This window comes from Onychostruthus taczanowskii, unplaced genomic scaffold (assembly GCF_017590055.1).
Source record: "Onychostruthus taczanowskii isolate IOZ18803 unplaced genomic scaffold, ASM1759005v1 scaffold9, whole genome shotgun sequence".
Classification (NCBI taxonomy): domain Eukaryota; kingdom Metazoa; phylum Chordata; class Aves; order Passeriformes; family Passeridae; genus Onychostruthus; species Onychostruthus taczanowskii.
This window is the reverse complement of record NW_024506993.1, coordinates 14,155,887-14,180,907: the sequence shown is the minus strand read 5'-3', so window position 1 is coordinate 14,180,907 and position 25,021 is coordinate 14,155,887. Positions and strand designations below refer to the sequence as shown.

At 63.6% G+C, this 25,021-nt stretch overlaps 4 protein-coding genes across 7 annotated transcripts; 1 reads left to right on the top strand and 3 right to left on the bottom strand.

Annotated features, from left to right (window-relative positions):
• Positions 1 to 71: 71 nt before the first annotated feature.
• Positions 72 to 7,548, bottom strand: HYAL3 (hyaluronidase 3). Of its 3 annotated transcripts, none has more exons than XM_041425809.1 (7): positions 7,469 to 7,548; positions 3,225 to 4,154; positions 3,028 to 3,117; positions 1,988 to 2,102; positions 685 to 825; positions 378 to 587; positions 72 to 291 (listed from the first exon to the last, which is right to left on the bottom strand). In XM_041425809.1, exons 2-7 carry the CDS (start codon positions 4,119 to 4,121, stop codon positions 155 to 157), a joined length of 1,590 nt encoding a protein of 529 aa, XP_041281743.1. In that variant the 5' UTR covers positions 4,122 to 4,154; positions 7,469 to 7,548; the 3' UTR covers positions 72 to 154. The 3 variants fall into 3 exon arrangements, with proteins under 3 accessions (XP_041281743.1, XP_041281744.1, XP_041281745.1); XM_041425810.1 differs by lacking the exon at positions 7,469 to 7,548 and adding an exon at positions 6,950 to 7,066 and having other exon boundaries at positions 3,225 to 4,153; XM_041425811.1 differs by lacking the exons at positions 72 to 291; positions 378 to 587; positions 685 to 825; positions 1,988 to 2,102; positions 7,469 to 7,548 and adding an exon at positions 2,424 to 2,881 and having other exon boundaries at positions 3,225 to 4,133.
• On the bottom strand, positions 5,347 to 7,547 carry NAA80 (N-alpha-acetyltransferase 80, NatH catalytic subunit). 2 transcript variants are annotated; one of them, XM_041425815.1, is made up of 2 exons: positions 7,469 to 7,547; positions 5,347 to 6,074 (listed from the first exon to the last, which is right to left on the bottom strand). In XM_041425815.1, the coding sequence occupies exons 1-2, from the start codon at positions 7,470 to 7,472 to the stop codon at positions 5,347 to 5,349; spliced, it is 732 nt and encodes a 243-aa protein (XP_041281749.1). In that variant the 5' UTR covers positions 7,473 to 7,547. The 2 variants fall into 2 exon arrangements, with proteins under 2 accessions (XP_041281749.1, XP_041281750.1); XM_041425816.1 differs by lacking the exon at positions 7,469 to 7,547 and adding an exon at positions 6,950 to 7,084.
• A 1,597-nt stretch (positions 7,549 to 9,145) lies between the features above and the next one.
• On the top strand, positions 9,146 to 12,737 carry RRP9 (ribosomal RNA processing 9, U3 small nucleolar RNA binding protein). The gene is made up of 15 exons (XM_041425940.1): positions 9,146 to 9,223; positions 9,352 to 9,434; positions 9,691 to 9,803; positions 9,883 to 9,956; positions 10,072 to 10,113; positions 10,280 to 10,406; positions 10,600 to 10,724; positions 10,950 to 11,042; positions 11,140 to 11,240; positions 11,350 to 11,484; positions 11,614 to 11,676; positions 11,756 to 11,901; positions 11,986 to 12,065; positions 12,188 to 12,261; positions 12,360 to 12,737. Exons 1-15 carry the CDS (start codon positions 9,146 to 9,148, stop codon positions 12,469 to 12,471), a joined length of 1,446 nt encoding a protein of 481 aa, XP_041281874.1. The 3' UTR covers positions 12,472 to 12,737.
• A 984-nt stretch (positions 12,738 to 13,721) lies between these two features.
• GRM2 (glutamate metabotropic receptor 2) lies at positions 13,722 to 20,068 on the bottom strand. Its single transcript, XM_041425804.1, has 5 exons — positions 19,592 to 20,068; positions 17,145 to 17,982; positions 15,376 to 16,439; positions 14,260 to 14,434; positions 13,722 to 13,795 (listed from the first exon to the last, which is right to left on the bottom strand). Exons 1-5 carry the CDS (start codon positions 20,048 to 20,050, stop codon positions 13,722 to 13,724), a joined length of 2,610 nt encoding a protein of 869 aa, XP_041281738.1. The 5' UTR covers positions 20,051 to 20,068.
• Positions 20,069 to 25,021: the final 4,953 nt, after the last annotated feature.

Here is a 25,021-nt window from a genome sequence, read left to right as displayed (position 1 = left end):
TTCTCTCACAGCCTGGGACAGGGTCCGGATTGCTCCTGTGCCCCAAGGGGCAATGCTGCCAGGTCTCAGTGGGTAAGGCTGCCCGCTCCCCCCTCCTGCCCTTCGTTGCCCCTTCCCGTGGCATCCCAGAGCCCATGGTGGCGTGAGGGGCAGCTCAGCGGTGCCCGCCAGGCTGGGCACTGGCATTGAGGCGAGCCCAGAGCTGCCTGCTGGCTGCCCGCAGCTGGTGCACGGCGTCCTCCTGGCTCTCCAGCCACTGGGCCAGCGCCCGCACCGACTGGCTCTGCAGGACTGCGGGGAGAGGATGGGAACGTGCTGAGGGCAGGCAGTTCAGACCCCCACAGTTCCCCAGCTCCCACCCTGCCAGTGCCACGTACCACTCAGGTAGATGGCCAGTGTGGCCAGGACCAGGCTCGACAGTGCCAGGAGTGCCAGCAGGGCCAGCAGCAGGGGGTGGCCAGGGCCGAGGCAGGGGCAGAGGCTGGCAGGGGGCACGGGGCGCAGGGTGGGCAGGAGCGGCGGGGGCACAGGGGACACGGGCCGAGGCGGAGGCCGGTGCAGGCTGCTGGAGGGAGCCGGGCCATTGCCTGCAGGCAGGGGAGAGAAGGGGTCAGAGCCTGGCCACGGGCACAGCCCCCCTGCCCTCTCACCCGGGTCTTGCACAGCCCTCCTGCCCCCTCTCACCCTCTGTGCCCTTGTGCCCGCCCGAGGCCCAGTACAGATCGCTGATGGACTCCACGGGGCGCAGGCTGATGGCTCCAGACTCACTGCTGTCGGGGTCCCCAGGCTCTGCCGGTGCAGCACCCTCAGCCCTTCCCATGCTGTCTGCTGGAACAGAGGCAAAGGGTCAGCCTGTGCCCTGCCCACAGCCCCTGCCTGCCCTGGGCACCCCTGTGGGACCAGAGCCCTGCCGGGGGGATCTCAGCCTTGGCAGCCCGGTGCTGCACCAGGGCAGGCAGCCAAGGCTGGTGCTCCTTTGGCCCAGCCCTGCAGCCACAGTGGGCAAGCAGTGGCTGTGCCCCCCCGGCCCCACCGCTGTCATCGCAGCAGTTAGCCGTGCCTGGTGGCCACGATCCCGGAGCCTTGTTAGTGGGGCTGGAATCTGGCCCTGGCTTGGGGGCAGGAATGTGCCACCCCCCAGCCAGGATAGCCCAGGCACTGTGGGACTGGCTGGGGCTCCAAGGGCCAGCTGGAAACTGGTGGGCAGGTGCAGGGCAGTGCCAGTCTGTGGTGTGGCCCAGCTTGCCCTGCAGGTACTGGGGTGCTTGGGGTTGCACAGATGGAGATGTGGGGTGTATGCTGTGCCAGGGGGCCCTGGTGCCTATTGCCCTAAAGCCCTACTGAGAGGGCTTTTTTAGAAGTAGGCATTGCTCCTGTTTTGGGAAATAACCATGCCTGCATTGGGGTAGAGAGAAAAGATTATTTTCTAGGTGTTTGTGTATTTTTGAGCAGTGGGTAGGGCCCACGCACTGTGCCCTTGGCAGAGCATGGCAGGCTGGCAGCGTGCCCACTCCCAATCCCTCCCGGGGTCAGTGGCGTGGCGCAGGGCAGCGTGGCGCCGTGCTGCTGCTGTCCAGACTGTGTGTCACCCGCAGGGCTGGCAGGCATCAGGGCTGGGGGGCCTGAGCCGGTACCCAGGGTCCCCTCAGAGCCTCCCCACAGCCCTACCCTTGGCCAGGGACTGCTCCACAGATACCCACATCACCCCTGCACCCACTTGCCCCCGGGTGGGGCACAGCTGGTAATGCAGGTTTGCTGCAGGGGGCTGTGCACGCCAGCTGCTTGCACCCTCCCCAGACCCTGCTGCCCAACTCCTGCAGCCCTCCAGGACCCCCTTCTTCCCTGGGCAGGCATCTCTGCCCACAGCCCCCATGGCAGAGGGCACTATCTATCCACTGCTTCCATCCCGACCCCACAGCCTTGCATCGCTTGGTATCCCCTGGGGTGCTAGAGCCCCCACCAGCCCCAAGCCCACTCCCCAGTGTACCTTCTGCAGCCTCCCTGGGCATGGCTCCCTGCGCCCGGGCAGCGTGAGCGGGCAGTGAGGTGCTGCAGGGCCCCCAGGAGCTGGGCACTGGGTTCCCGGTGCGCCAACTGCGCCGCTTAAAATAGGACAGTGAGAAACACGGTTGGGGGGCGATAAAAATAGCTGTGGGGAGGGGGGCCTGGTGACGTGGTCAGGGCTGCTGGCAGCACAGTGCCAGTGGCAAAGGGACAGCAGGTTGTGGCAGTGCCCCATGGCCCCTTTCCCAGGGTAAAGGGGCTGCCAGCTCATGGGATCAGGGCAGAGCCCATGCAGGAAAACTGACGCACTTGCTGGACCCATCCAGAGCCAAACTGGGATCTGTGCTGCCTCTCAGCAGCAATGGCAATTGTGCCCAGCATGGGGACACCACAGAGTCGCCCAGCTTTGCCCACAAAAACCATGCCAGCTGTGCAAGGAGAATTTATTTAGATTAATGAGACCACAGGAAGTGCCAGCAGCAGCACTGCTGGGGTAGGGGACCGTAGCGGTCCCTGGCCTTTGTCACCAGCCCCACGTGCCCTGTGGCAGGCAGGTGTCAGAGGATGTGAGATCCTTGTGCCCATAGAGGCTGTGAGCATGGTCGGGCACCTGGCAGGAGGTGGCAGGGCTGAGCCGTACCCGCTGGGCACAGCCTTCACCTGCCCAGCCACGGTAGCAGTGGCAGCGGAAAGCAGCCCAAGGGCTGGCACCGGGCCCGAGGTGCAGGAGGCTGCCCAGGTCGTGGGGCTGCCGGCGCACGCAGCGCCCGTGCCCATGGCACTGCCCATAGCTGCATTCTCGGGCTGCTGCCGTCACGTTGGCCACGTAAGGACCCAGGGTGGACATGAGGTAGTGGCGCAGGTTGGCACAGCTTTCCTGGGGAGGAAGCACCAGTGACAACCCGCCCCAGCAACAGAGACCTGGCCAGCCCTCCCTGGTGGGCACGGGGTATGTGGCCACTCCGTACATCCCACACATCTCCTGCTGCCCACTGCCTCGAGTGCTGCGGGGGCCATACTCACGGCCGAGTGGGAGTAGGACATGTCTCCCCAGAGCACGAGCCCAGCCGCTCCCAGCGCCGCGCTCTCCCCGATGGTGTGCACCAGGTCAGCCTGCCAGGAACAGAGACGTGACCCGTCTGGGGGACACAGCCTCCGTCCCTGTGCCAACCAGAACCCTGCATCACACCCGTGGCCAGCTCCGGCCCCACAGTGCTTACCAGCGGCAGGAACCGTGAGGAGCGGCGGAAGGAGAGGCGGGAGTAGGCGATCACGGGCAGGAGGCCGTGGGCCCCGAAGGCGGCCACGCGCAGGGCCTCGCGCAGCCGGTGGTGCACGTAGCGGCGGCGCAGGGCGGGCGGCAGCACCAGCGGCAGGTAGATGCTGGGGTAGAGGGCAGACGAGGCGGCCCAGAGCCAGCCCAGATGGTTGTTGCGCTGCACCTCCGCCGGCTGGCACTGCCCGGTGTAGTTTGCCTCCTTGGCCCAGTTGCTGTTGAGGCAGTCGGGAAAGCGGTAGAAACCCCAGAGCCCCCCAGGGCGCAGGGCTCGGCCCACCAGAAGGGTCTCCTCCATTAGAGCCTGTGCCGCCTGCTCGAACTCCAGCTGGGCCAGTCGGAGCTGCTGCCGTGCCGGCAGGACGCCGTGCTGGTCCCGCACCCACTGCTCTGAGGCTGTCCGGTACATCTTTTTGGCTCCCCAGTTTTGGGCCCACAGGGGCCTCCACTCTTCCCAGTCCACCACGGCCAAGCCATGGAAAGCAGGTCGCAGGAGGAGGTGGATGTCCTCGGCCACCCTGTTGATGTGGGCGTCGAGGGAGACACGCTGGGGGAGGCCCCCGTTATGGGGGACACCGTGCTGTGACAGGTAGGGGTACAGACCAAACTTGTTCTTGTAGAAGATGGTGATGTTCTGGCCAGCAAAGTGGCCACCCTGGTTCTCCACGATGCCGTAGTCGCTGAGGGGCAGCCCTATGCCAAAGCGGTGCTGGCAGCGCCCGGAGGGGACGTTCCACACCACGGCAAAGGGCTGGCCGCCTGCCAGGGGCGCGGGTGCCGGGCTCTCCTCACGGGCTGTGCCCAGTGCCAGGCAGGCCCACAGTGCCAGCACCAGCACCATCCTACCTCACCAGCTGCTTGCGGGGCCGGCACCCTGCGAGGAAAGGAGAGCCATGGGTGTGAGGCTGTGGGATGCAGTGGGCATTCCAGCAATGCAGGCACTGCCCCCCTGGCACATGGTGGACTAGGATTGGCAACAGGGGCCGGGCTGTCCTGCAAGCACATGCTGCCCATCCCAAAACCTGACAGGACCTGGTACACTTGGGGGTTTGAGACCTCTCCTGCCCTCAGCACTGCCAGTGTTACCTCTGCCTGCTGCTCTCTGGTGCTGAGATCCTGCTTGCACCACCACAGCCATGGCACAGCTCGGGAGTGGCAGTGCAAGCCACTGACCCTGGTGCCTCAATTTCCCTGCTCACTCCCCATCCTGCCTGTAGTGGAGGCACCAAGACTCCCTGGTCCCCATTTCAGCACAGTGCTGAGCCAGGCTGGGTGACCTGCTGAAGGACTGAGTCCCCCCAGGAGGCATGGTGGGACCAAAGGGGCAGCACTGTCCCTTACAGCCCAGACAGAGCCAGAGGGGTCTGGTGCCCCTGCCCGGTACTGGCCAGCTGCCCAGAATGAGGGGATTAGGCGGGGAATGGGCCCAGGGCCGCGTGACACAGCAAGGACAGTGCTAATCCCTCGCTGCAAGGCCGGACGCTCTCTCTGACCTTCCCGCTCCCATGCCTCAGGCCCTCACTGACACCGGCTGCCTCAGGGGGGTTTGGCCACCTGCACCTCTCGCTGTGCAGTGCAGGGGACCTGATTCTGCAGCCCCACTAACTACCATGCCCTACTCCCAAGTGCCCCCCCAGCCATCCTGTGCCTCAGTTTCCCCAGACTGCTCAGGGGGGACAGCTGTGGCCATGCTGGAGGCCGCCACTTTCCGTCAGCCCCAGCTGCCCCACAGCAAATCCTGAGCAGAGACAGCTGGTGGGGCTGGGCAGTGCTCCTGGGCACTAGTGCCAGCCCCACAGCCTGGGGTGGGACTGTCTCCCCACCATGCTGGTGGGTCCCAGAGCCCCAGCCAGGCAAGTGGGGGGCCAGGCAGGAACAGAGACAGTGTGCCCAGGTAGGGCATGGTACGGGAACTCTGCCCATTCCCTGCCAGCACCCCTCCAGGGTGAGCCATGGAGGCTGGGGGAGCTGGTGCCAGCCCTGAAGAATGGCAGGCAGTCAGGCAGTGCTGCGGCGGGCAGCTCCCACCCGCACTGCTTTTAATCACTGGCTCGGGCCCCAGCCCCTCAGATGTCCTTCTTCATCCAGAAGATGGGGAGCCCTTTGGCATCGCGGTGCGGGGATTCCAGGAGGCTCTGCTCGCTGCTCTCAGCCAGGACACCCCTCGCCCAGATCACCGTCGGTGGGGGAGGTGGTGGAGGGACAGTGAGGGGCGGCAGAGGAGGCGGGGGGGCAGCGGGTACCCATGGCCTGGTGGTGGTGGCAGTGGCAGCCCCAGAAGGGGCGGAGAAGAGCCGCAGCACCTCAGAGGATATAGCCGGGCTGAGAAAGGCCACGCTCTGCACCGGCTCGCCCAGGACAAAGCCCAGGTGGGCATAGAAATGCTGCTTGTCATGGGTGGTGAGGTGCAGGCAGCGAAAGCCCCGGGCCCGGGCCCACTGCTCAGTGGCCTCCATCAGCCGGCGCCCATAGCCCTGGCCCCGCAGCGCCCGGGCCACCACCACGCTCTCCACGAAGAGGTCACGGGGACGGCTGACCACGCGGGAGAGTCGGACATGGCCCACGAGCTCGCAGGGCCCCTCCCGGGCGGCGGGGGTCTCGCTGGGGCCCCGGCTCCGCAGCAGCAGCAGGCAGGCGGGAAAGGCGTCCGAGGAGCGCTGGAGCGTGTGGAGCCGCGACGCCCGGCTCTTCCCCCACTCCTCGCCCAGCAGCTTGGCACAGGCTTCCAGCAGCTCCGGCCTCTGGTGCAAGGGGACCAAGCTGAGCTCCTCGGACACAGAACCCATTCTTCTCACTGACGGGAAACCAAGCAGGTCACAGCTTAGAGGCGGTAAGGCACAGACCATGCGTGAGTTCCCCCCAGCCCGCCACTGGCCCCAGTACAGGCGCGGTTCCCCAGTGGCACAGCCAGATGAATTCGTGGAGGTTTGGCGAGTCCAAGGTCAAACAAGAGACTCGTGGCAGGGAAGTGGCACATGGTGCCAGCTCCAGGAACTCATGCCATGAGACCTGCAGAAAGGTTTAGCACTGCCAAATCAGCTGACAGGCAGGAGGCACAGTGCTTCCTCGCCAGCCCCTGCCACTAGCTCCTGCCACCTTGGCACCCATCAGACTAGCTACCTCATCACACATGTCCTCAGAGTTGGGGTTCTGAGCGGCCCAAACAGCCTCTGAGGGGTCAGAAAACCCCTATCCTACAGTATGCTGTGGGGTCCCCTCTCAGCCTGACAGTTCTCTTTGCAAAGAAGCCACAGGCAGAAGACAGGAGGAACCACCATGCCAGTTGATTAACTAGGATTGAGCAAACTGCCCCACTTCCCCTCTGGGGGTTGGGGAGGGCCTGACTCTGCCCTCCCACACCCTAGGTGCCCCCAGGAGGCCTGGTGGGGACACCCCCCTAGTTCCAAGATTCCTGACACACAGTGCAGCCTGCATTGTCCCCTTCAGAGGTCAGACCCCACCAGCACTCCTGAGTGGGTGATGGTTTCCTTCCACCTGCCCAGCAAAGCCACGCCAGGACTCCAACAGCATCTGCCTGCCACCCACCAGCCCGCACTCACCCTGCCTTCACCCACCCTCCCTGTCTGCACTCACCCTGCTCAGTCACTCTGCTCACACCCACCCTGCTCACACCTGTACCCTGCTCACGCTCACCGTGCTCACACTCACCCTGCCTGCCGCTGCTGGCTCCTTCGCCCCGGGTGCCAGCGCAGCAGGAAGCAGCCCAGGCTCATGGCCAACCACAGCGCCTGGTTCTGCTTCCCCGGTGTGAATGACACGTCTGTCCAGGGCCCCACACAGCACACCACTTCCCACGCTGCACCCCCACACGGGCACTCAGGCTGCCTGCACCCCGATTGCCCCAAACCACACAGCACTCACACACAGACACTGAAATGGCATCACCCAGCTGCTCCCACCTCATGGCTGCACCTGCTGAACACAGATCCCCACCCCACCACTGACCCTCACCGACCATCACTGACCCAACACTCATTACTGACCTGTCCTTTGACCTGCCATTGACCCCATCACTGACCCCACTGCTCACCCATCTCTGACCCATCTCTGACCCCACCGCTCACCCATCGCTGACCCCATTGCTGACCCTCTCACTGGCCCGTCACTGACCCCCCACCAACCCGTCATTGACCCTGTCAGTGACCCCAGCATTGATCCACCACTGACCCATCACCGGCCCATTATTGGGCCACCACCGAGCCCCTCTCCGGGCCCTTCTCCCCGCTCTCTCCCCTGCCCCAGCCCGGTCCCGCCCGTACCGTGCTTCGGCCCCGCCGCGGCCGTCACTTCCTCGGGCCCGCCGGGCCCGCCCGCGCCCTCTGCCGGCCGGAGGGCGCACGGCCCGCACGGCTCCGGCCGCTCCCAAATCCCCTCACGGCTCCGGCCGCTCCCAAATCCCCGCACACCGGATACCCAGCCGGGCCGGGGCAGGACGGCGGCATACCCTACCCTGGCCTGCCCGGAGCTCCGCAGGGCCTCCAGGCCCAGGGACAGCAAGCCCCGCTGGGCAGAGGTGCGGTGCTGCAGCTCCGCTCCCTTCTGGGGCTGCGCTGCCCGAGGCTGTTTTGGGGGTGTCCATCTTCACGCCCTCCCCTCCTCCCCAAGGAGGGATACACTGTGCGGGAGCTCTCCATCCGAATCCTTCAAGTCGAGATGGGGCTTACCAAGAAGATGATGAAGCAGGAGGTGCAGGACAGCTCCTTCACTTACATGACCAGACACAGACGAGGCCAAGGTGGGATTCCCACCCTGGCCAGCCTTTTGGGCACTGCAGTTTGGGCCCTTCAGACGTGTCCCGTGAGTTCTAGCTTACTCAGCTCCTAGGCAGAGCTCCCCTCCATGACCACAGCTGCCTTTCTGCTCCATCTGCCCGGATGGATGGCGAGGTGGGTTCCTTGTCCACCCAGTTCTTCCCACGCTGCCCCTGGCATGGGTTCCTGCAGCCTCAGAGCCTGAGCAGTAGCTCCACAGCAGCCTCAGACCACCAAGACCAAAACTTCGTAGCCTCGACAGGCTTCCAGGCAAGAGGCTCCTCTTGTCATGCCCTGGGGTGCTGAGCCTGAGGGCAGCATCCCTCCCCAGCTGGTGCATCCACTTGCACAGGCTGGGAAAGGCTCTCCCTAGGCCTGTTGCCTTGCAGAGACCAGTGCAGGGCATTCCCACTGTCCTTCCCTGACTCCCCCTGTGCCAAAGAGAAAAGAGATTGTTTGCACATACTAAAATTTCTGCACAAAAGCGGTTTTTAGCTCTTCAGAGCATCACCCGTCCCAGACAGACAGGCGCTACCGCTTCATGGCCCAGGATGGGGCCCTGGAGCTCCACAAAGGACAGGGAACGGAGCAGAGGCCATGCCCGACAGTGGAGGCTGGTTAAGGGTCCCTGAGGGGCAGAAGGAGTTGTCATGGTTTCAGAAGCGCCAGCCCGCTGTCGCTGTCACCGCGGGGTCTGCCAGCTGCAGGACTGGGCCCGAAGGGCCATGGGGGCAGAGGAGGCAGCGCTGGGGGCCCTGGGGCTCTGACAACCGGTCCCGGGCAGCGGGTCCCCGGTACGAGCGGCCGGTCCCGGCCGAAGGGACCCCGCCACCCGGACAGGAGGGGCGTGGCCAGCGGCAGGGGCGTGACCAAACGATGGAGGCGGGACTACGGGGCGGGGCGGGCACGTGACGTCACACCCGAGTGACAGCGCGGCCGGCGGACGGGGCGGGGCAGGGCGCGCTTCCGGCACCGGTAGGCGGTGCCGCGGGGCCAATAGGAGGCGGGATCCTGCCGGCCACAGCCAATAGACGCTGCCGGGGGCGTGGCCCGAGCCCCGCTGGCGGCCGGCGTGCCCACGTGCGGCGGCAGCATGGCGGCGGCGGCGGCGAGCGGCAGGCGGGCCAAGGCCCCGCGCGGGGCGGCGGCGCGGCGGCGGCCGCGGCCGGCGGTAAGGGCCGGGCGGAGGGACACAGGGAGGCGGGCGAGGAAGGGCTGCCTCGCCGGGGTCTCCGCCGTGAGGCTTTGCTGCGCTCGTCCCCATTCCCGTCCCGTCGATCGCCCCATTTTGTTCCGCAGGCACCGGGCGCCGATGGGAGACCGCGGGCGACGGCCGGTCGGCCCGCCGACGAGGAAGTGTCCAGCGACTCGGAGACAGAGAGGTAAAGGCTGCGCCTGGGGAGTGCCGCTACCGTAGCGGGGCGCCGGTACCGAGAGATGCCTGTACCGGAGAGATGCCGGACCGCGGGATGCCTGTACCGGAGAGATGCCGGACCGCGGGATGCCTGTACCGAAGAGATGCCGGACCGCGGGATGCCTGTACCGGGGGCGGTGTCGGACCGGGTGATGCCGGTACCGGAGAGATGCCGGTACCTGTGGGGTGCCGGTACCGATGCTGACGCACGCGTGTCCCTGCAGCCCGCTGCTGGGGCGGCGGCGGCGAGAGGCAGCGGAGGAGGAGGTGGAGGAGACGCCGCAGGAGAAGAAGCTGCGCTTGGCCAAGCAGTACCTGGAGGAGCTCCGCCAGCTCGGTGAGTCCCGCCCGCCGCCGGTGCCCCGCGGGGCGGCCCCGGGCGCTGAGCCCGACCCTCACGCGCTGTCCCGCCGCAGAGGAGGAGCGGGCCGAGGAGGAGGAGGAACTCGAGCCGGCGGATCTCATCGGCGACCGGCTGAAGGAGGACGTGGTGAGCGGGGAGGCGGGCGCGGCCCCTCGGTCGCCTTGGCGGCAGCGGGCTCTGTCCCCTTCCCGCGGGACCGGGACCGGGGCCACCTCTGCTGAACGTGCCCCTTCTTCCCCAGCTGGAGCAGAGAGGCCGGCTGCAGCGCCTGGTGGCCAAAGATGTAAGTGCCCGCTGCTGGGGGTGCCGGTGCCAGCTCAGGGGACACTAAGGCACGGCCAGCACGCTACAGCCTTTCTCCCTGGAGAAGTCAGGGGGCTGTGCTGGGGTACTCCTGTGCCTGGGGAAGGGTCCTGGGCAGCCCAGCTCACATCCCGCTCTTCCTGCAGGTACAGCCTCCAGATCCAGCCAGGATCCGCGTGCTGCGGGGACACCAGCTGCCCGTTACCTGCCTCGTCATCTCTCCTGATGACAGATTCATTTTTTCTGCTTCCAAGGACGGCTCCCTCATCAAATGCAAGTGTTCACTTGGGGCTGTGACTGGCTGTTCCCAAGCCCAACCCCTGCAAGGACCCAGGTGTTCTCTGAGATGGCTTGGCCCTTGGCTGTTCTTGGATTGTGCATAATTCCAGGCTCTGTGAAAAGCTCATTGACGCTTTTGGGAGTGGTGGGAGGCTCCCAGAGGGTGATTGTGATGCCTTTCCTGCAGGGGAGGTGGACAGTGGGAAGAGGCTGTGCGTGGTGCCCGGGGGGAAGAAGGGCACGGAGGAGCGGCACATGGGGCACGCATCCCAAGTCCTTTGCATGGCCATTTCATCGGATGGCAAGTACCTGGTAAGGGGACAGGGGTGGAGAGAGGGCATGGGGAGTGTTCTCCCTGGGTCCTTGGGGTGCAGTCTCACGCCCAGATGTGTCTTGCTGGGTTAAAGCAGCCCCTGTCCCCTGCTGGGTCAAGAATGGGTCCCTGGGACAGCCAAAGCCCACGGAGTGGGAGTGGAGGCAGGGGTGGGCTGTGGGTGTCCAGCGTGTAGGTCTCAGGTGTCCCCTGCTGTCTGCCAGGCTACAGGAGACAGGAACAAGCTGATCATGATCTGGGATGCAGCCACCTGCAAGCGCCTGCACATCTTCACAGGGCACCGCGACGCCGTCTCGGTGAGCTGGGGGCGCTGGGCACAGCGCCTGTGGGCCAGGCAGCGTGTCCTGCTTGGCATCCCTCACTGCTGTGCCGTGCCTGTCTGTCTGTCCCCAGGGCCTGTCCTTCCGAAAGGGCACACACCAGCTGTACAGCGCTTCCCACGACCGCTGCGTCAAGGTCTGGGATGTGGCTGAGAACGCCTACGTGGAGACCCTGTAAGAACTGGGGAAATCCCACTGACCCTTCCAAGGGGGGCCCGGCAGCCCTGAGGAGGTGAGGGGGCAGAGGGCCCTGCTTGCCACAGCTGTTTGTCATTTCCTGCAGGTTCGGACACCAGGACATCATCACGGGGCTGGACAGCCTGAGCCGGGAGTGCTGTGTGACAGCGGGGGGACGGGACGGCACCGTGCGGCTCTGGAAGATCCCTGAGGAATCACAGCTCGTGTTTTCTGGGCACCAGTAGGTCTGGGGTGGAAGAAGGGGCTGCGGGCAGGTGTGTCCAGCTGGGGCAGTGCTGTGTGGGTGCCAGGAGCACCCTGGGGCTGCTGATGCCCTGCAGGATCCCAAAGCACACTCATCTCTTCGCAGGGGCTCCATCGACTGTATCCAGCTCATCAACGAGGAGCACATGGTGTCTGGTGCTGATGACGGGTGAGCACGGGGCCAGGATGATGCCTGGGGGGTGGGCAGGGTGCCCCCTCACCCCTCACATCCCCCGCATCCCCCACAGGTCCTTAGCCCTGTGGGGGCTGACGAAGAAGAAGCCGCTGGCGCTGGCTCGGCAGGCGCACGGTGAGCAGGACGCCCAGGGCCTGCAGCAGCCCTTCTGGATCTCAGCCGTGGCTGCCCTGCGCAACACTGACCTCCTGGCCACAGGTGTGTGGGGTGGCAGCCTGTGGGGGATGTGTCCTGCTCCATCCCTGGGCTGGGGTGCGTGACAGGCTCCTCTCCGTGCCCCAGGGTCCCACAGCGGCAATGTGAAGCTCTGGAAGTGCGGTGAAGGATTTCGGAAGCTGGAGCACCTCTTGGACATCCCCTTGGTATGGATGGATGGGCAGGTTGGGAGTTCTGGAGCTGGGCTGGAGGGTATCTCAGCAGGGACTCCCATTCTTGGGCAGCAGGAGAAGCTGTGGGAGCCCTCACCCTGCCCTGTCCCCTCCAGGTGGGTTTTGTCAACAGCCTCAAGTTCTCAGCAGCTGGTGACTTCCTGGTGGCTGGCATCGGGCAGGAGCACCGGTACTGTCCCCCCTCCCTGGTGTAGCTGCCTGGGCATGCAGCTTCCCTCCCCTCTGGGTCTTGATGGAGGGTGACTCCCCCATCTCTCTCACCCACAGGCTGGGACGGTGGTGGAGAATCAAAGAAGCCAAAAACAGCATCTGCATCATCCCCCTGAAGCAGAAGACCACAGCCTCTAGCCCTGAAGAGGGCTCCCCTGGCAGCTCCTAGCCCTCTGTCCCTGGAGCCACTGGAGCAGGTCATTCTGTCCCTGGAGCTGTGCCTCCCACCCTTGGTGCAGCCACCACCGTGCTCGGCAGGATGTGAGTGGAGGTTGCCACATGGCCCCCGATTCTGCTGGCCCTCATATCTTGATGTGGCTCTGCCCTCTGCGAGGGTCTGTTCCCTTTTCTCAGGTTTGGCTGTACCTGAGCTCTGGAACAATCCATTTTGTAAAAAAAGAAACAACACCAAAACCACTTTATTTACATAAATTACAAAAAAAAAAAATAATCACACTTTTGTTCACAGAAAAAGTCTACTCTTAAAAACTTGGTTGGGCTCAAATACCTGGGTCCTGTTGCTTGCCCTGAGCCTCCAGCGCCCCCCCGGGCTCTGCAGGGGCTGGGGTCAGCAGGAATTTGTCTGCCCCCACTCCAGCCCTGTCTCCCAGTAGGGGATGAGAAGCGCCACACCCAGTGAGGGAAGCGATGAGGGGGAGGCTTAGGCCCAGCCCAGCCACGCTCGGTGGCTCTCCTGACGCCAAAACCAGGAGGAAAACGTGAAAATGCAAAGCACTGGGGAAAGGGTGATGTGGTCCAAGGCTTGGCACAGGGGGTGTTGGGAAAGGCATGGAACTGGGAAGCTGGGGTGGCTTTGGGGCGAGGGCAGTGTGTGGCACCACAGTGGGAGGTGCAGCGTGGAATGGTGCAAGCCGAAAGCAGGAGTGGAGATGTGTGCTGGGGATGTGGGGACAAGGGCCAGGGGATGTGCCCCAGGGCTTGGTACAGGCGGGGCTGCACCAGGGCTCAGTGCAAGGGACAAGGACAGGCTATTTGTGCCACAGCTCAGTGCGAGGTCCGTGCGATGTGCACTACGGCTCAGTGCAGGGCTGGGGGGACATTCACCATGGCTCAGTGCAGGGGGTGGGGGCACGATGGCTCAGTGCAGGTGACCAGAGGGACGTGCCACGGCTCGGTGCGAGCGCTGGGGACGTGCGCCGTGGCTCAGCTCAGGGAGGGGGATGTTCACCATGGCTCAGTGCAGGGTGTGGGGGACAGGGTACATGTAACGTGGCTCAGTGCAAGGGAAGGGTGACACGTACCATGACCCGACGTGTGGGATGTGTAGCTCGTGCTGGGGCAGGGACTGAGCCTCCTGGCTGCAGCTGGCACCTCAGCGGCCCGTGCTGCGGGCACTGCTCTCCCTGGGGAAGCAGCAGGGGTGCTGTGTGGCAGCACCACAGCCTGGCCCCCCGTCCTTCACAAGGATGACGTTGTGGAATCCACCACCTCACGGCCATTGCACACCGTGGGCACGTATGGCGAGGCTGAGCCTGGACAGGAAGGCAGCAGTCAGGGCTGGGTTGGGGCCTGGCAGCAGCACTGCCCAGCATCCCGTGGCAGTGGTGCCCAGGGAGTTGGGGTGGAGGGGGCCCAGGATGGCCATGTCCCCCTGCATGCCCAGGGTGGTCATATTCCCTGGAGCTAAAGGGGAGAGTGCCTCGTGTAGTGACAGGCACCTGGGGGCAGCTGAATCCCCTGTGTTGGGGTGGAGAGTGTCCCCTCAGTGCAATGAGGGCTCCCCAGGAGCAGTACCTCTCTGGCAGCTGTGCTGTGCTGGGAGATGAGGCATTGGGACAGAGGACAGGGAAGAGCCACTGGGGACACATCCACCATTCCCTCCCCATTTCCAACCCACACCCCACTTTTCTTCAGGAGCCCGTGCTGGGGTGCCCACACACACGCCCCACCAGGAAAGGGGTGCTGTCCCCCAGCCCTTCCCCAGCCCCGTGCTCACCGTGGGACTGGCTGGAGCTGGCTGCTGCCACGCTGAACCGAGCGGTGCCCACGCGGTGGCTGGCCACGTTCTTCTGCGGCTGGAAGAGTATGATGTGGAGCTTGGGGGTGAAGAGGCAGCCGAGGACCACGGTGCCGCTGAGGCTCACCGAGATGCACATGGTGGTGGTCTGGACCTGGAGACAGGGGTGGGCATCAGGTGCTCCACCCGTCAGCCCTCTGCCCCAAGCGGGGCAGGATGAAGCCCATGCTGTGGCACTGGCCAGCCCCACAGGGCACAGGCTGCACCCTGCAGGGACATTCCACCCCACACCACATCCCTCTGTCAGGGTGGTGCTGCAGGAGACCCATGGGCAGAGTATGGACACTGCCCTGGTGGGGACAAGTTTCCCCTGCAAAGCAGGTACACCCTGAGCAGCACCCCCAGCCCTGCCAACATGCTGCTTTGTGGCACTGCCCGGGGCCAGAGCCTGCACTCCCCGCCCCAGTGCCCACTCTCTCTGGAGGTGCAGGTCCTCTCTGGAAGCCCCTAACTGTCCCCACCAACTCCTCAAGACCCATCAAGAATGTGTTTGGTTGTCCGTGCCAGGATGCACCCCGTGCTATCCAGTTCCTGGCACTGCTCAGCAGCCCAGGGACCAGGCTGGGTTGGACAACCTGGCGCTAGCATTCATGCCCTGGGGTGTGGTGTCTGGCTGAGCCAGCAGCTGTCTCATGCTTTTGTGCCACCAGGCTGAAGGATGACTATTACTGCTCCATGATAGTCATGGCTATGGGTAGCGCTGTCTCATGCTTTTGTGCCACCAGGCTGAAGGATGACTATTACTGCTCCATGGGGGATCTCTGGAGGTCTCAGCGCCATTTCCCATCCTCATCCTAGCAAAGGAGGGAAGGGGGCAGATCCTCTCTCCAGGACTCATTGGCCCATCAGCCACAGTCCTTCAGGACCCTTCACCTGGTCCTGAATTACCCAGTGCAAAGGTGACCATCACAAGTGTGTGGGTGCAGACCCTTCCCCAGGCCCATACATCTCCTAATCATGGACCCTGCATGGCCCAGATCTCCAGGACCACTTAGACCAAGCCCTGCAGAGCCCCCTCAGAGCTCCAGCTCTTACACGGTAGTCGCTGGAGGTCACGTAGAAGATGGGCAGGAAGGCCAGCCAGATGATGCAGGTCGTGTACATGGTGAACCCAATGAACTTGGCCTCGTTGAAGTTTTCGGGACATTTCCGTGTCTTGAAGGCGTAGACCGTGCAGAGGACAATCAAGAGGACATTATAGGTGAGCGAAATGAGCATGTTGGAGTCACGGTTGTTGCACTTGAGGGTGACAATGTACCTCTTGTCAGGCTCAGTCTCCTTGCCTGTGCCGGGGGTCTCCACCAGCAGCCAGATGATGACGATGATCAGCTGGCAAGAGATGAGGGCCATGCAGATGACCACCTGAGACGTTGGGCTTATGAAGCGGGGGCGCTGGACCCCCTCCTTCACCCCACTGAAGATCCTGGCAATGCGATTCGTCTTGGTCAAGAGGGCCGAGTAGCAGACAGCGAAGGACGTGCCCAGCCCCAGGCGCCGCAGCGTGCACACCCCGGTGGAGGGCTTTGCGATGAAGATGAAGGTCATGCTGTAGCACATGAGGACCCCAGTCAGCAGAATGTAGCACAGCTCTCGTCCAGAGGCCTTCACGATGGGAGTGTCGTTGTTCTTCACAAAGACTCCGATAACGAAGAGGGTGGAGATAAAGCCCAGGCAAGAGATAGTGACGGGACCAATGGCCCAGACATCTTTCCAGCGGATGTACTCTTGGGGCAGCTCGTAGCAGCCATTCAGGGTCTCGTTGGGCCAGTAGCCAAGACCGCAGTCCATGCAGGTGAACTCATCCAGCAGGTACTCGTAGGGCTGGCAGGGGATGCAGATCCAGCAGCAAATGTCTCCGGGCTGCATGCTCTTGATCTCATTTTTCTTGCAGGGGTCGCTGCACTGGGACACGGGAATGGAGGTCTCAGCCCAGGGGATGAGGCTGGTGTCGAGCACGAGCCCCTCTGCCCAGTAGCCCACTTTCTGGTACCGATACCGCCCGTCCACGTAGTGGTAGTTGAAGATGTTGTAGCGCCCGATCCCATCGCCGTAGCGGTCAAAGCGAACGACGCTCTCGGTGTCCGCTGGCCTGAACGGAGCTGCAGGGAGGACAAGAGGAGACAGTCACTGCCTCAGGGCAGGAGAACACTCACTCCAGGCCTCGAGGCAGGGCCCATCCAAAGGGTCACATCCCGCCATGGCCACACAAAATGCCCAACCTGTTTCCTGCCTTCACTCCCACCCTTGCTGCCTATGCACATGTTAGGAGCAGGAAAGCAAAAGTGGAGAACTACCCACCTGCCTGAGAGCCTGTGAGCCCCAGCCAGCTCTGCAGGGGCAGAGGGCGGTTGTGCAGCCTCCATGGCTCTCAGTGACTCCTGATAGCCAAGACACCCTCAGCCCAAGTCACAGAGGACATGCTTCTAATTCACCCCAAACTACATGGGTCCCTGATGAAGGGTATCCCTCCAGTTTAATCCCTGAAATGTGAATAAATCATGATGCTTGCAAGGACCCCTGTTCTTGAGGATCCCTGGGGCTGGGTGGGGCTGGTCCCACCCAGCTGTAGCAGGATGGAGTTGGTGGCCAGCTTCACAGGTTTCCACTGGGGACAGAAGGCCTGGATTGCCTCCCAAGGATGATGGTGGGCTGGCTATTGGCACCTCAGGACAACCACAGCCCTGGGTGTGGACAGGCTGGAGGAACTGGAGGGTTTGGGGTCAAATTTGAGCCTCCTTGTTTCCTATCTTCCACCCATCCCTTTCCAGTTTGGTAGCCAAACCCCATATCCACTTTGGACTCACCATCAAAATTAACATTGAGTATAAAGTCCTTGTAAAACCTCTTGCCATTGACAGGCTTCATGGCATCACAGAGCTTGGTGGAGTTGGGGCACAATGTCCGGTGCATGTTGTGAAGAGAGTGAGCCATGGCATAGACTGCATTGACCACGAACGTGATCTTGGACTCTGGCTCAAACTTGCCTGTCTTGAGGGAGTACCGGCTACAGTCCTGCGTGTGGAAGCTGCACCTAAACTTCTGCTCCCAAAACTCCCGAAACCAGGGATTTCGGCTGTTATTGTAGGGGTGGAGGTTACGGAAGTAGGAAGCAAACTCCTTAATGGGGTAGGCTGCCAGTTCGATGGTGATGGCTCCCTCTGCCACCGCTTCGCTCCCGGCCACCACGCTCTCCAGGGCTCCCCACCCATCACTGGCCACCCACATGAAGGACACATTGGCTCTCTGGGCAGCTGCCAGCAGCTCCCGGGCATCTTCACTTCGGGTGAATAGCACGACCACTCTGGCATTGGGCTTCTGCAGCAGAGCCCGGACCACTCCATCGTAGGTCTTCTTGTTCATGGAGCGCCCCACCTTCTCCGAGGTGGCGATGCAGATGTTGCGCATGCGGGCTTCTTGCTCGAAGGCCTCGATCCCCGTCTCCCCGTAGTCTCCCTCTGAGGCCACAGTGGAGACGTAGGTCCAGTTGAAGAAGCGGAGGATCTCTGCCATGGCTTTGGCTTGGTAGAAGTCTGGAGGGACAGTGCGGGCGAAGTAGTCATAGCGGGACTTGTCACTGAGCTTGGCACTGGTGGAGGCATAGCTGATCTGTGGGATCTGGAAGAGCCGCAGCAGGTTGGCCACCTGCATGGAGGAGGAGGAGATGTGAGTGCCTGAAGGGGTGCCAGCAAGGGACATTCCTATGGGGGGACCCTGCCCTGTACCCAGTGTTGCACGATGTTCCCAAACACAACCACTGTGCTGAGGAGCAACCCATCCCAACCCAGAGCATCCTGATCTGTGGAGGGGCTGGAGAAGAATGGATGGCACATTCACAGCGTGCCTGAGACCTCAGACATGCTCATTTATCTTTTTTTTTTTTAAATGCTTCAAGCACTCTGCTTCAAAATTCGGGAGATTCTCGATGGCAAGGAGAAAGCCAGGATGCCTGGCAGCCCTACAGCATGGGGGAAAGGATTCTAGGGGCTGGGAGCCAGGGCAGAGTCCCCCACCAGGCTGGGGGGTGCTGCAGAACTGGGTCAGGGGACGGGCGCCTGCGCATCCCACACCAGGGGCACAGTGGGACTGGCACCTTCCAGACACTCAGCAGAATCCCTCGTTAGCTTCAAAGGGGAAAAAAGCCCCACTAATGAGGCTGTTAAAACCCAGGCTCTAGGGGCAGCAAGCGGACCTCGGGTGTGCCAGCGGGGATGCCAAACCTCCCCACATCTCACTGCTCCCCAGGCAGGAGACGCGGCTTAATTAATGTGGACAAATGATCTTGACGACAAATTCCCCTAATGGCAAGAATGTCTCCAAGCACAGTGAGTCTGTCCTCACCGTCCATGGGAGCTGCCAGCCTGCCCGGGGTTGGGACATGGGAACATGCTGGGTTCCCAGCAGGTGAAGGGACAAGTGCCCAGGTGGGCTGGGATGCTGCCTCCATCACGCAGTCCCAGCTTCTTCTACCCCATACCTGGGGGATGCAGGGATCCCAGGGACCAGGACACACAGTCTGGCACATGCTGGGGACTCATTAAATCTCAGCAAGCATGCGGCCCACCGGCCACCCCTGTGACTCAGCTGGTCCTGCTGAGTCCTGCATCCTCAGGGGACGCCCTTCTACCTGCTGGAACCAGCCTGCAGGTCTACAGAGACAAGGTTTTGGGGACTGAGATGCACCCCACCCAGGGTCACAGCCAGGTCTGAAGCTTGAAGTGCCTGTTCGTGTGGGATCACTTGGGGACACAGGGGCACTTGTCCTCTGAGCACACCCTGCCTTAGCCAGGCAGCCACGGCTGAGCCCCTCAGAGGGGCATGTCCCTTGCAGGACCTCATGGCCTGCCCTTTGTGGGGGAAAGAGGGACAGAGCCCCCTCACACTGGTCTTCTCTGTCTGGCACAGTCCAGAGATGAGCTGGGCTGAGGAGCTGCACTTGCCACCTTGAACCCAGGAGAGGAATAAACACCTGCCCCCTTGTGAGGCTTGGCTCCTAATGGAGTGTTGGGGGACTCCTGCCAGCCCCCAAGGGGACCCCGGGCACATCCCCCACAATCACAGAGAGATGGCTCATTCAGGTGCCCGCCTAGCACTCCCTTCCTGCTGGAGAAAGGGGCAGAGCATCACCGTGAGGGATGAGCACGCTTCCCTGTGCCACACTGGCAGTGGCATCACTGCACTGCTGCCAAGCTTTTATCCGCCTCCCCCACTTCAAACCCCAGCCCCATCTGAGCCCCTCTTGCCTGGGAGGTACCTGGATGGACACATCACTGTAGGAGCCCCCGATGACGCCGGTGATGGCAGTGGGAACATCGTCGTGGACGGCGTAGGAGCCATCGGGGCAGATGTGCTCGGAACCATCCACCCTGGTAAGGGAGGCACGGACGAAGTCAAGGGACTGCTCTAGGGCATAGGTGTCCTTGGAACAGGTGTCGAGGATGTGAGCACCCAGCTTCACCCCCGGCAGGATGCTCCCGTCCTTGTTGATCTCGTCCAGGGCGAAGAGCATGGCCTCCAGGCGCTGGATGCCCCGGTGCTCGTTTATCTTGCCGCAGTCTTCACTCCCCACTCCTTTCTCATGGACGGGGAAGAGGCCCCCAATCACCAGGTCCCCATCCATGCTGATCTCCTTCTTGCCAGCCATGCCGTGCCCAGCAGCCAGACAAGTGGCCAGGTGCATCAGCCCCAGCCAGGCGGCCAAGGGGACCGCCATGGGGTGTGCTGGTGCTGGCTGGGGGACCCACACCACCCCGTGTCACCCGCTGCCACCCGTCAAGGTGAGGGCAGGCAGTCCCCAGGCATTGGGTGGTGGGGGGTGGCACGGCGTGGTGTCGGTGGGAGAGAGGTCGTGTCACCCCAGCAGAGCCCTCGGCACCTGGAAAAGCAAAGGGAAAAGCCGCTGGGTCTGCTGGATGCAAGGCATGACAGGGACAGGGACAGTCAGTGCTGCACGGGAGAGCCAGGCCATGAGCCTGCCTGTGCCCCCCACCCGGGATGCCCTGAGGAAGAAATCCCCTGCAGAAAGGCAAGATGAACAGATGCAATAGCTCCCACAGTGACCCAGAACCCCCAGGACACACACAAGTGACACAGATCCCAGGGCACATGGAGGGGCACAGGGACCAGCCCCCCACAGCGCTCCCAGGGACACACTGGCATAGGGGTGGGCACAGAGCTGGCCCCTCTGGCAGCATCAGGCAGAACAGCCTGCAGGGGGACAGCTTGACAGCCCTAAAAGATCATGGAGAGGGAAAGAGCCAGGGATGTCACCTGGCACAGGGAGACCAGGCTGGGCAGATAGAGCCAACACCGGCTCCAAGCCGAGCCCCCGACCCACGCAGCAGCATCAGGGCTGCTGACAGATCCCACACTCCAGCCGAGAGCACTGCCAAAAGCAGCCAGCCACGAGCCCACTGTGCCCACAGCACCCAGTGCCCACAGTATTTTAATCTCCATCCCATAGCCAGGGAGCTGCTGCTGACCCCAGGGCTGTCCGTGGCAGCGGGCTGGAGCAGGGACTTCACCCTCACACAGCAACACGCAGGGTTCTGGCAGTCGCGGTGCTTCAGAGTCTGTTCTCTCACCACCGCCCCTTCCTTCCCTGTATACTAAATTCAGAGATTTCAGTAAAAGTAAGAGCCAGGTTTGCTGACTCCCTCTGCAGAAAGCACGGAGGCGCGGGGGAATCAAAGGCTTTTGCAGCAGGCAGGCCTTGTTTTGGCAGAAGATGCAGTCCCCTCCGAGATTGGTTGTCTTTTCCCAAATCACAGGAGAGATTTGTTTCCCATTTGAAGCTGACTGCTGAAATCCCACGGGGCTGGCATTTCAGGGACCATGGGAGAAGGAGACCCCTTGGCAGTCCAGGAGCCTCAGGCTGCTCTGGAACGGGAAGCTGCTGATGCTGTGACTGGACCACGGCCTCTTCCACAGCCCGGCAGTGCTTGTGGGGGCACTGAGGGGGGCGATGCCAGAGAGTGCTGGCCCCCCTGCAGCTCCCTGCAGCCCGTACTGAGGCTGCTCTCCCTGAGCAGGAGGAGGGGACCCCGTGAAGCCCCCATGCTGCTCCCAGAGAGGTGATGGCTGTGCTGGAGGAGCTCTCCAGCAAGCAGCCAGAGCTGGCAGTGATGCCCAGGGGTATGCAGGGAGCAGTGTGACACAGAGCATAATGGGGTGGGGTGGGGTGACACATGCCAACGTCCTCCTCTTCCTCCATGCCCCTAAATGCCTGTTCTCAGGTGCTGTCTGCTGCTGCTGAATCCCCATCTGTCTCAGGGCATCTCCTACCTGACCCCTCCCCGGTGTGAAGGACTTTGGAGATGAGAGAAGGAAAGAGTCCCTGCCTTATTTCAGGAATAAATGCTTCTAAGGGACCCGGGGTTTCCTCAAGCAGGGAAGAGGCCACAGGCACATGGATTATTCATGGAGCTCATCAGTGGCAGGCTGAGCCTGGCACAGGGGTCCCGTGACACTGGGAACCCGGGTCCCTGTGGTCCAGGTCTTTTGGGGCAGGTGACAGGACCCACCAGATGAAAGGCACTTCAGGCCAAGCTCCTCTGAAGGGCAAACCACCACCCACCCGGCAGCGAGCCACGATGGACAGTGAGCAGGGCTCCCGCCATTCCCGCAGCTGCTCAGCTCGATTGGTTTAGTGCCGGGGGTTTGACAGCCCGCGGGAACCTCTGGAGAACGTCCGGGGAAGTGAAGCACCGGGCAGGGCAGGGCCAAGTCCAGCCCGACAGCCACGGGAAGCTCCTGGAGCCGCGGGCAGCCTCTCCTCGCACCCCGAATGGGGCGAGTGAGAAGGGGCCGTGACTCCTCCGTGCTCGGAGCGCTTCCCACGCCGTGCCAGGAGCGCTGAGCCCTGCGACACCAGCATCCCAGGGATTGTGCGACACCTGGGCCGTGTGCGAGAGCGGCACTGCTGCGGGGGCGCAGGGACAGTGCCACCTCCCGCGGAGGTCCCAGAGGTCCCACCGCCACCGAGCTCTGCCAGGAGCCCCCAGCTCTCCCCTGCAGGGGGGCTGCCAGCCCCGATACCCCGCGGGGCCGAGGCCTCCCCGGGGCGCTCCCCGGCGCCCCCGCGGCCGCCCCACCTCCGGTCCCGAACGCGCCCCAGGTCCGGCTGTCCCGGCACACTCACTGCCCCCGCAAAGCCCCGGCTCTCCCCGGCCCGGGCAGCCGCACCGGAGGCCGAGGGGAACAGCGGGGACCGGGGTCTGTCCCGCCGGGCCGGGCGCTGACCCCGCGTCCCTGCCCCGGTGCCGGGGGACAGCCCCGGCCGGGGGCTGCGACGGCGGGTCCTGCCGAGTGCCACTGCGGGGCTCGGGGCTGCCGGATCACCGGGGGGACGAGAACCCCCAGGCTGTTCTCCCGAAGCTCCGCGTCTTGCGCCGGGCAAGGGTGAGCGGCAGGAGCAGCCCCGGTGCACCCTGACCGCCCGCATCCCCGGCGGCTCCTGTGCCCGTGCCCGTGCCCGTGCTCTGCTCTCGTCCCGCAGCTCCGGGCGCCCCGGCACCGGGCACCGGTCTCCGAGCCCCGCCGTGGCGCGGCCCCGACGGCAGCGGGGTACCGCCGGTCTCCGTGCCGCTCCACCGCCGGCACCGGGGCTCTGGAGACGGCGACGCGCAGCCGGGGCAGGGAGCGAACCGAGGGCACGGCGATGGGAGCGCCGGGGTGGGACCGCAGCCCTTACCTGGGCCCGGCGGACTGTGCCGGGAGCCGGTGCCAGTGCCGGTGCCGCGGCTGTCTCGGAGCTGCGGCTGCCACCGCCTCCCGCCGCCGCCTCTGACACTCCGCCAGCCCCAGCAGAGCGGAGCCGCTCCGCCCCCCGCCCGGCCCGGCCCGGCCCCCGCCCCGGTCCGGCCCGGCCCGGTGGGCAGCGGCACCCCCGGGGCCGCCCCGACTGCCCCCCTGAGCCGGGCAGGCAGTGCCGGGGCTGGGGCAAAGCCGGGGGCAGATGGCCAGGTCCAGGCGGAGCTCGGGCAGGACACGGGCAGGACACGGACAGAGAAGGTAGAACACAGGCAAGACACAGACAGGTCCAGGCAAGGGATGGTCAGGCTGAGCCGAGCACTGTCAGGATGCGAGAACGACATGGCCAGAGCAGGCAGGAGCGGCTCTGCACCCTGGCAGGGCACAGCTCGGCACCTGCTCCCCTGACCCCAGAGCCCCCAGCTCATTCCCAGACAGTGAGAGGGGACCCAGCCCCAGATCAAGCTCCACAGCTACAGGCTGGTGCCCCAGGGTTTGTTCCCCCTTGCCTGGCCTGCCTCCCACTCCCCAAAGCCGTGGGAGGAGTTCAGGCACCCGGCATCACCCACTGCCCACCCGCATTCCCCGCAGCGCCAGCGCTCACCGGCAGCTCACACACCCGGCTGGGGAAGGCTTTGGGCCATACAAACAGAGGCACGGCCAGGGTTGCGTCCCACATCTCCACAAATTGCCCAAACTTCCTAGAGCCATTCGGCTGCCCAGGATCCTGCGGTGTTGCATCCACAGAGCTCCATCCCTCAGAGACGAGAACTGGACAGGGGATGACACAGGGGACAAGGTGCTTCTGGGGCACTGCCCTGAGTAATCACCTCACCACTGTGTGCCTCAGTTTCCCCTCTGCCAGCTTCTGCTCTCGCAGGCTGCGAGTTAAGGGCTCTGTAGTGTGTCAGACACTCTGCTGGACTCCCTTCCCCCCGGCAATCCTGGTTTGGGGAGGGATAACTGGGAACATCCCTGGCAAGGTCCCCCCTGGAGCCCCACAGCAGCAGGACCCCAGACCCCAGCGGCCTCTCCTGTCAAGACTGTTGGCACAGAGTGGGACACTGGGGAGAGGAGGGAGCCTGGGCTGGGGGACCTCACCACTGCAGGCCGGGGTGGACAGGGGTGAGGAGGACTGGAGGTGTGTTGTGCCAAGGGATGTGGCACTGCCATGGTCCTGCTTCCCCCAGCAGAGGGGCCCTGGCTCCAGCCTCACACACACCTCGGCACTGGCTGCATGGTCCCAGCTGCTGTTCCAGTGCCCATGGCAGCAGGATGATGGCAAAGCCCCTGCTGCCCAGCTTCAGTGGGGTTAGGGGACAAGCACCGTCAGTATCCACTGCCTGGCTCCAATCCCTCAGGAGCCTCAGCCAAGCATAAATATTTCAGGGGGCTTGGCAGTTTTGTAATAACCAGCAACAAAGATAAACACCGGGAAGAGCAATATTTTTTCCATGTGGGCTGGAGGAGTTTAATATTTTATCACTCAGAGCACAAAATATTTATGAACAATCTCATGTCAATCACTGGCTGAGGACTAATCATGACCTTTCCAAGCCAGGGAGGACACATTCCCACCATGGAGAGACAGTCAGACCTGCCCTGGCCCTGACACCCTCACCCCAGGTCCCAGTTTTGGGCTGCCACGTTTGACCACCAGGAAACAATCCCTGGGCTGCTGGGGCACCAAGGGCACTCAGCAGGTACTCTTGCACCTGGCATTGCCCTGTGGCACCGTGACCATGACGTCCAGGCTGCTCCCTTGTCCCAAGCTGAGAGACAGGGAACAGGGACCACCTCAGGCAGCCCTCCCTGCCTGCATTCCACAGCAGCAGGACAGACAGATGGGATGTCAGGAAGGCACAGTGCAGGCAGCCTGGTGTCCCCTGCCACAGCAGGAGGCCCAGCAGCAGGTTTATATCTGGCTTTATAC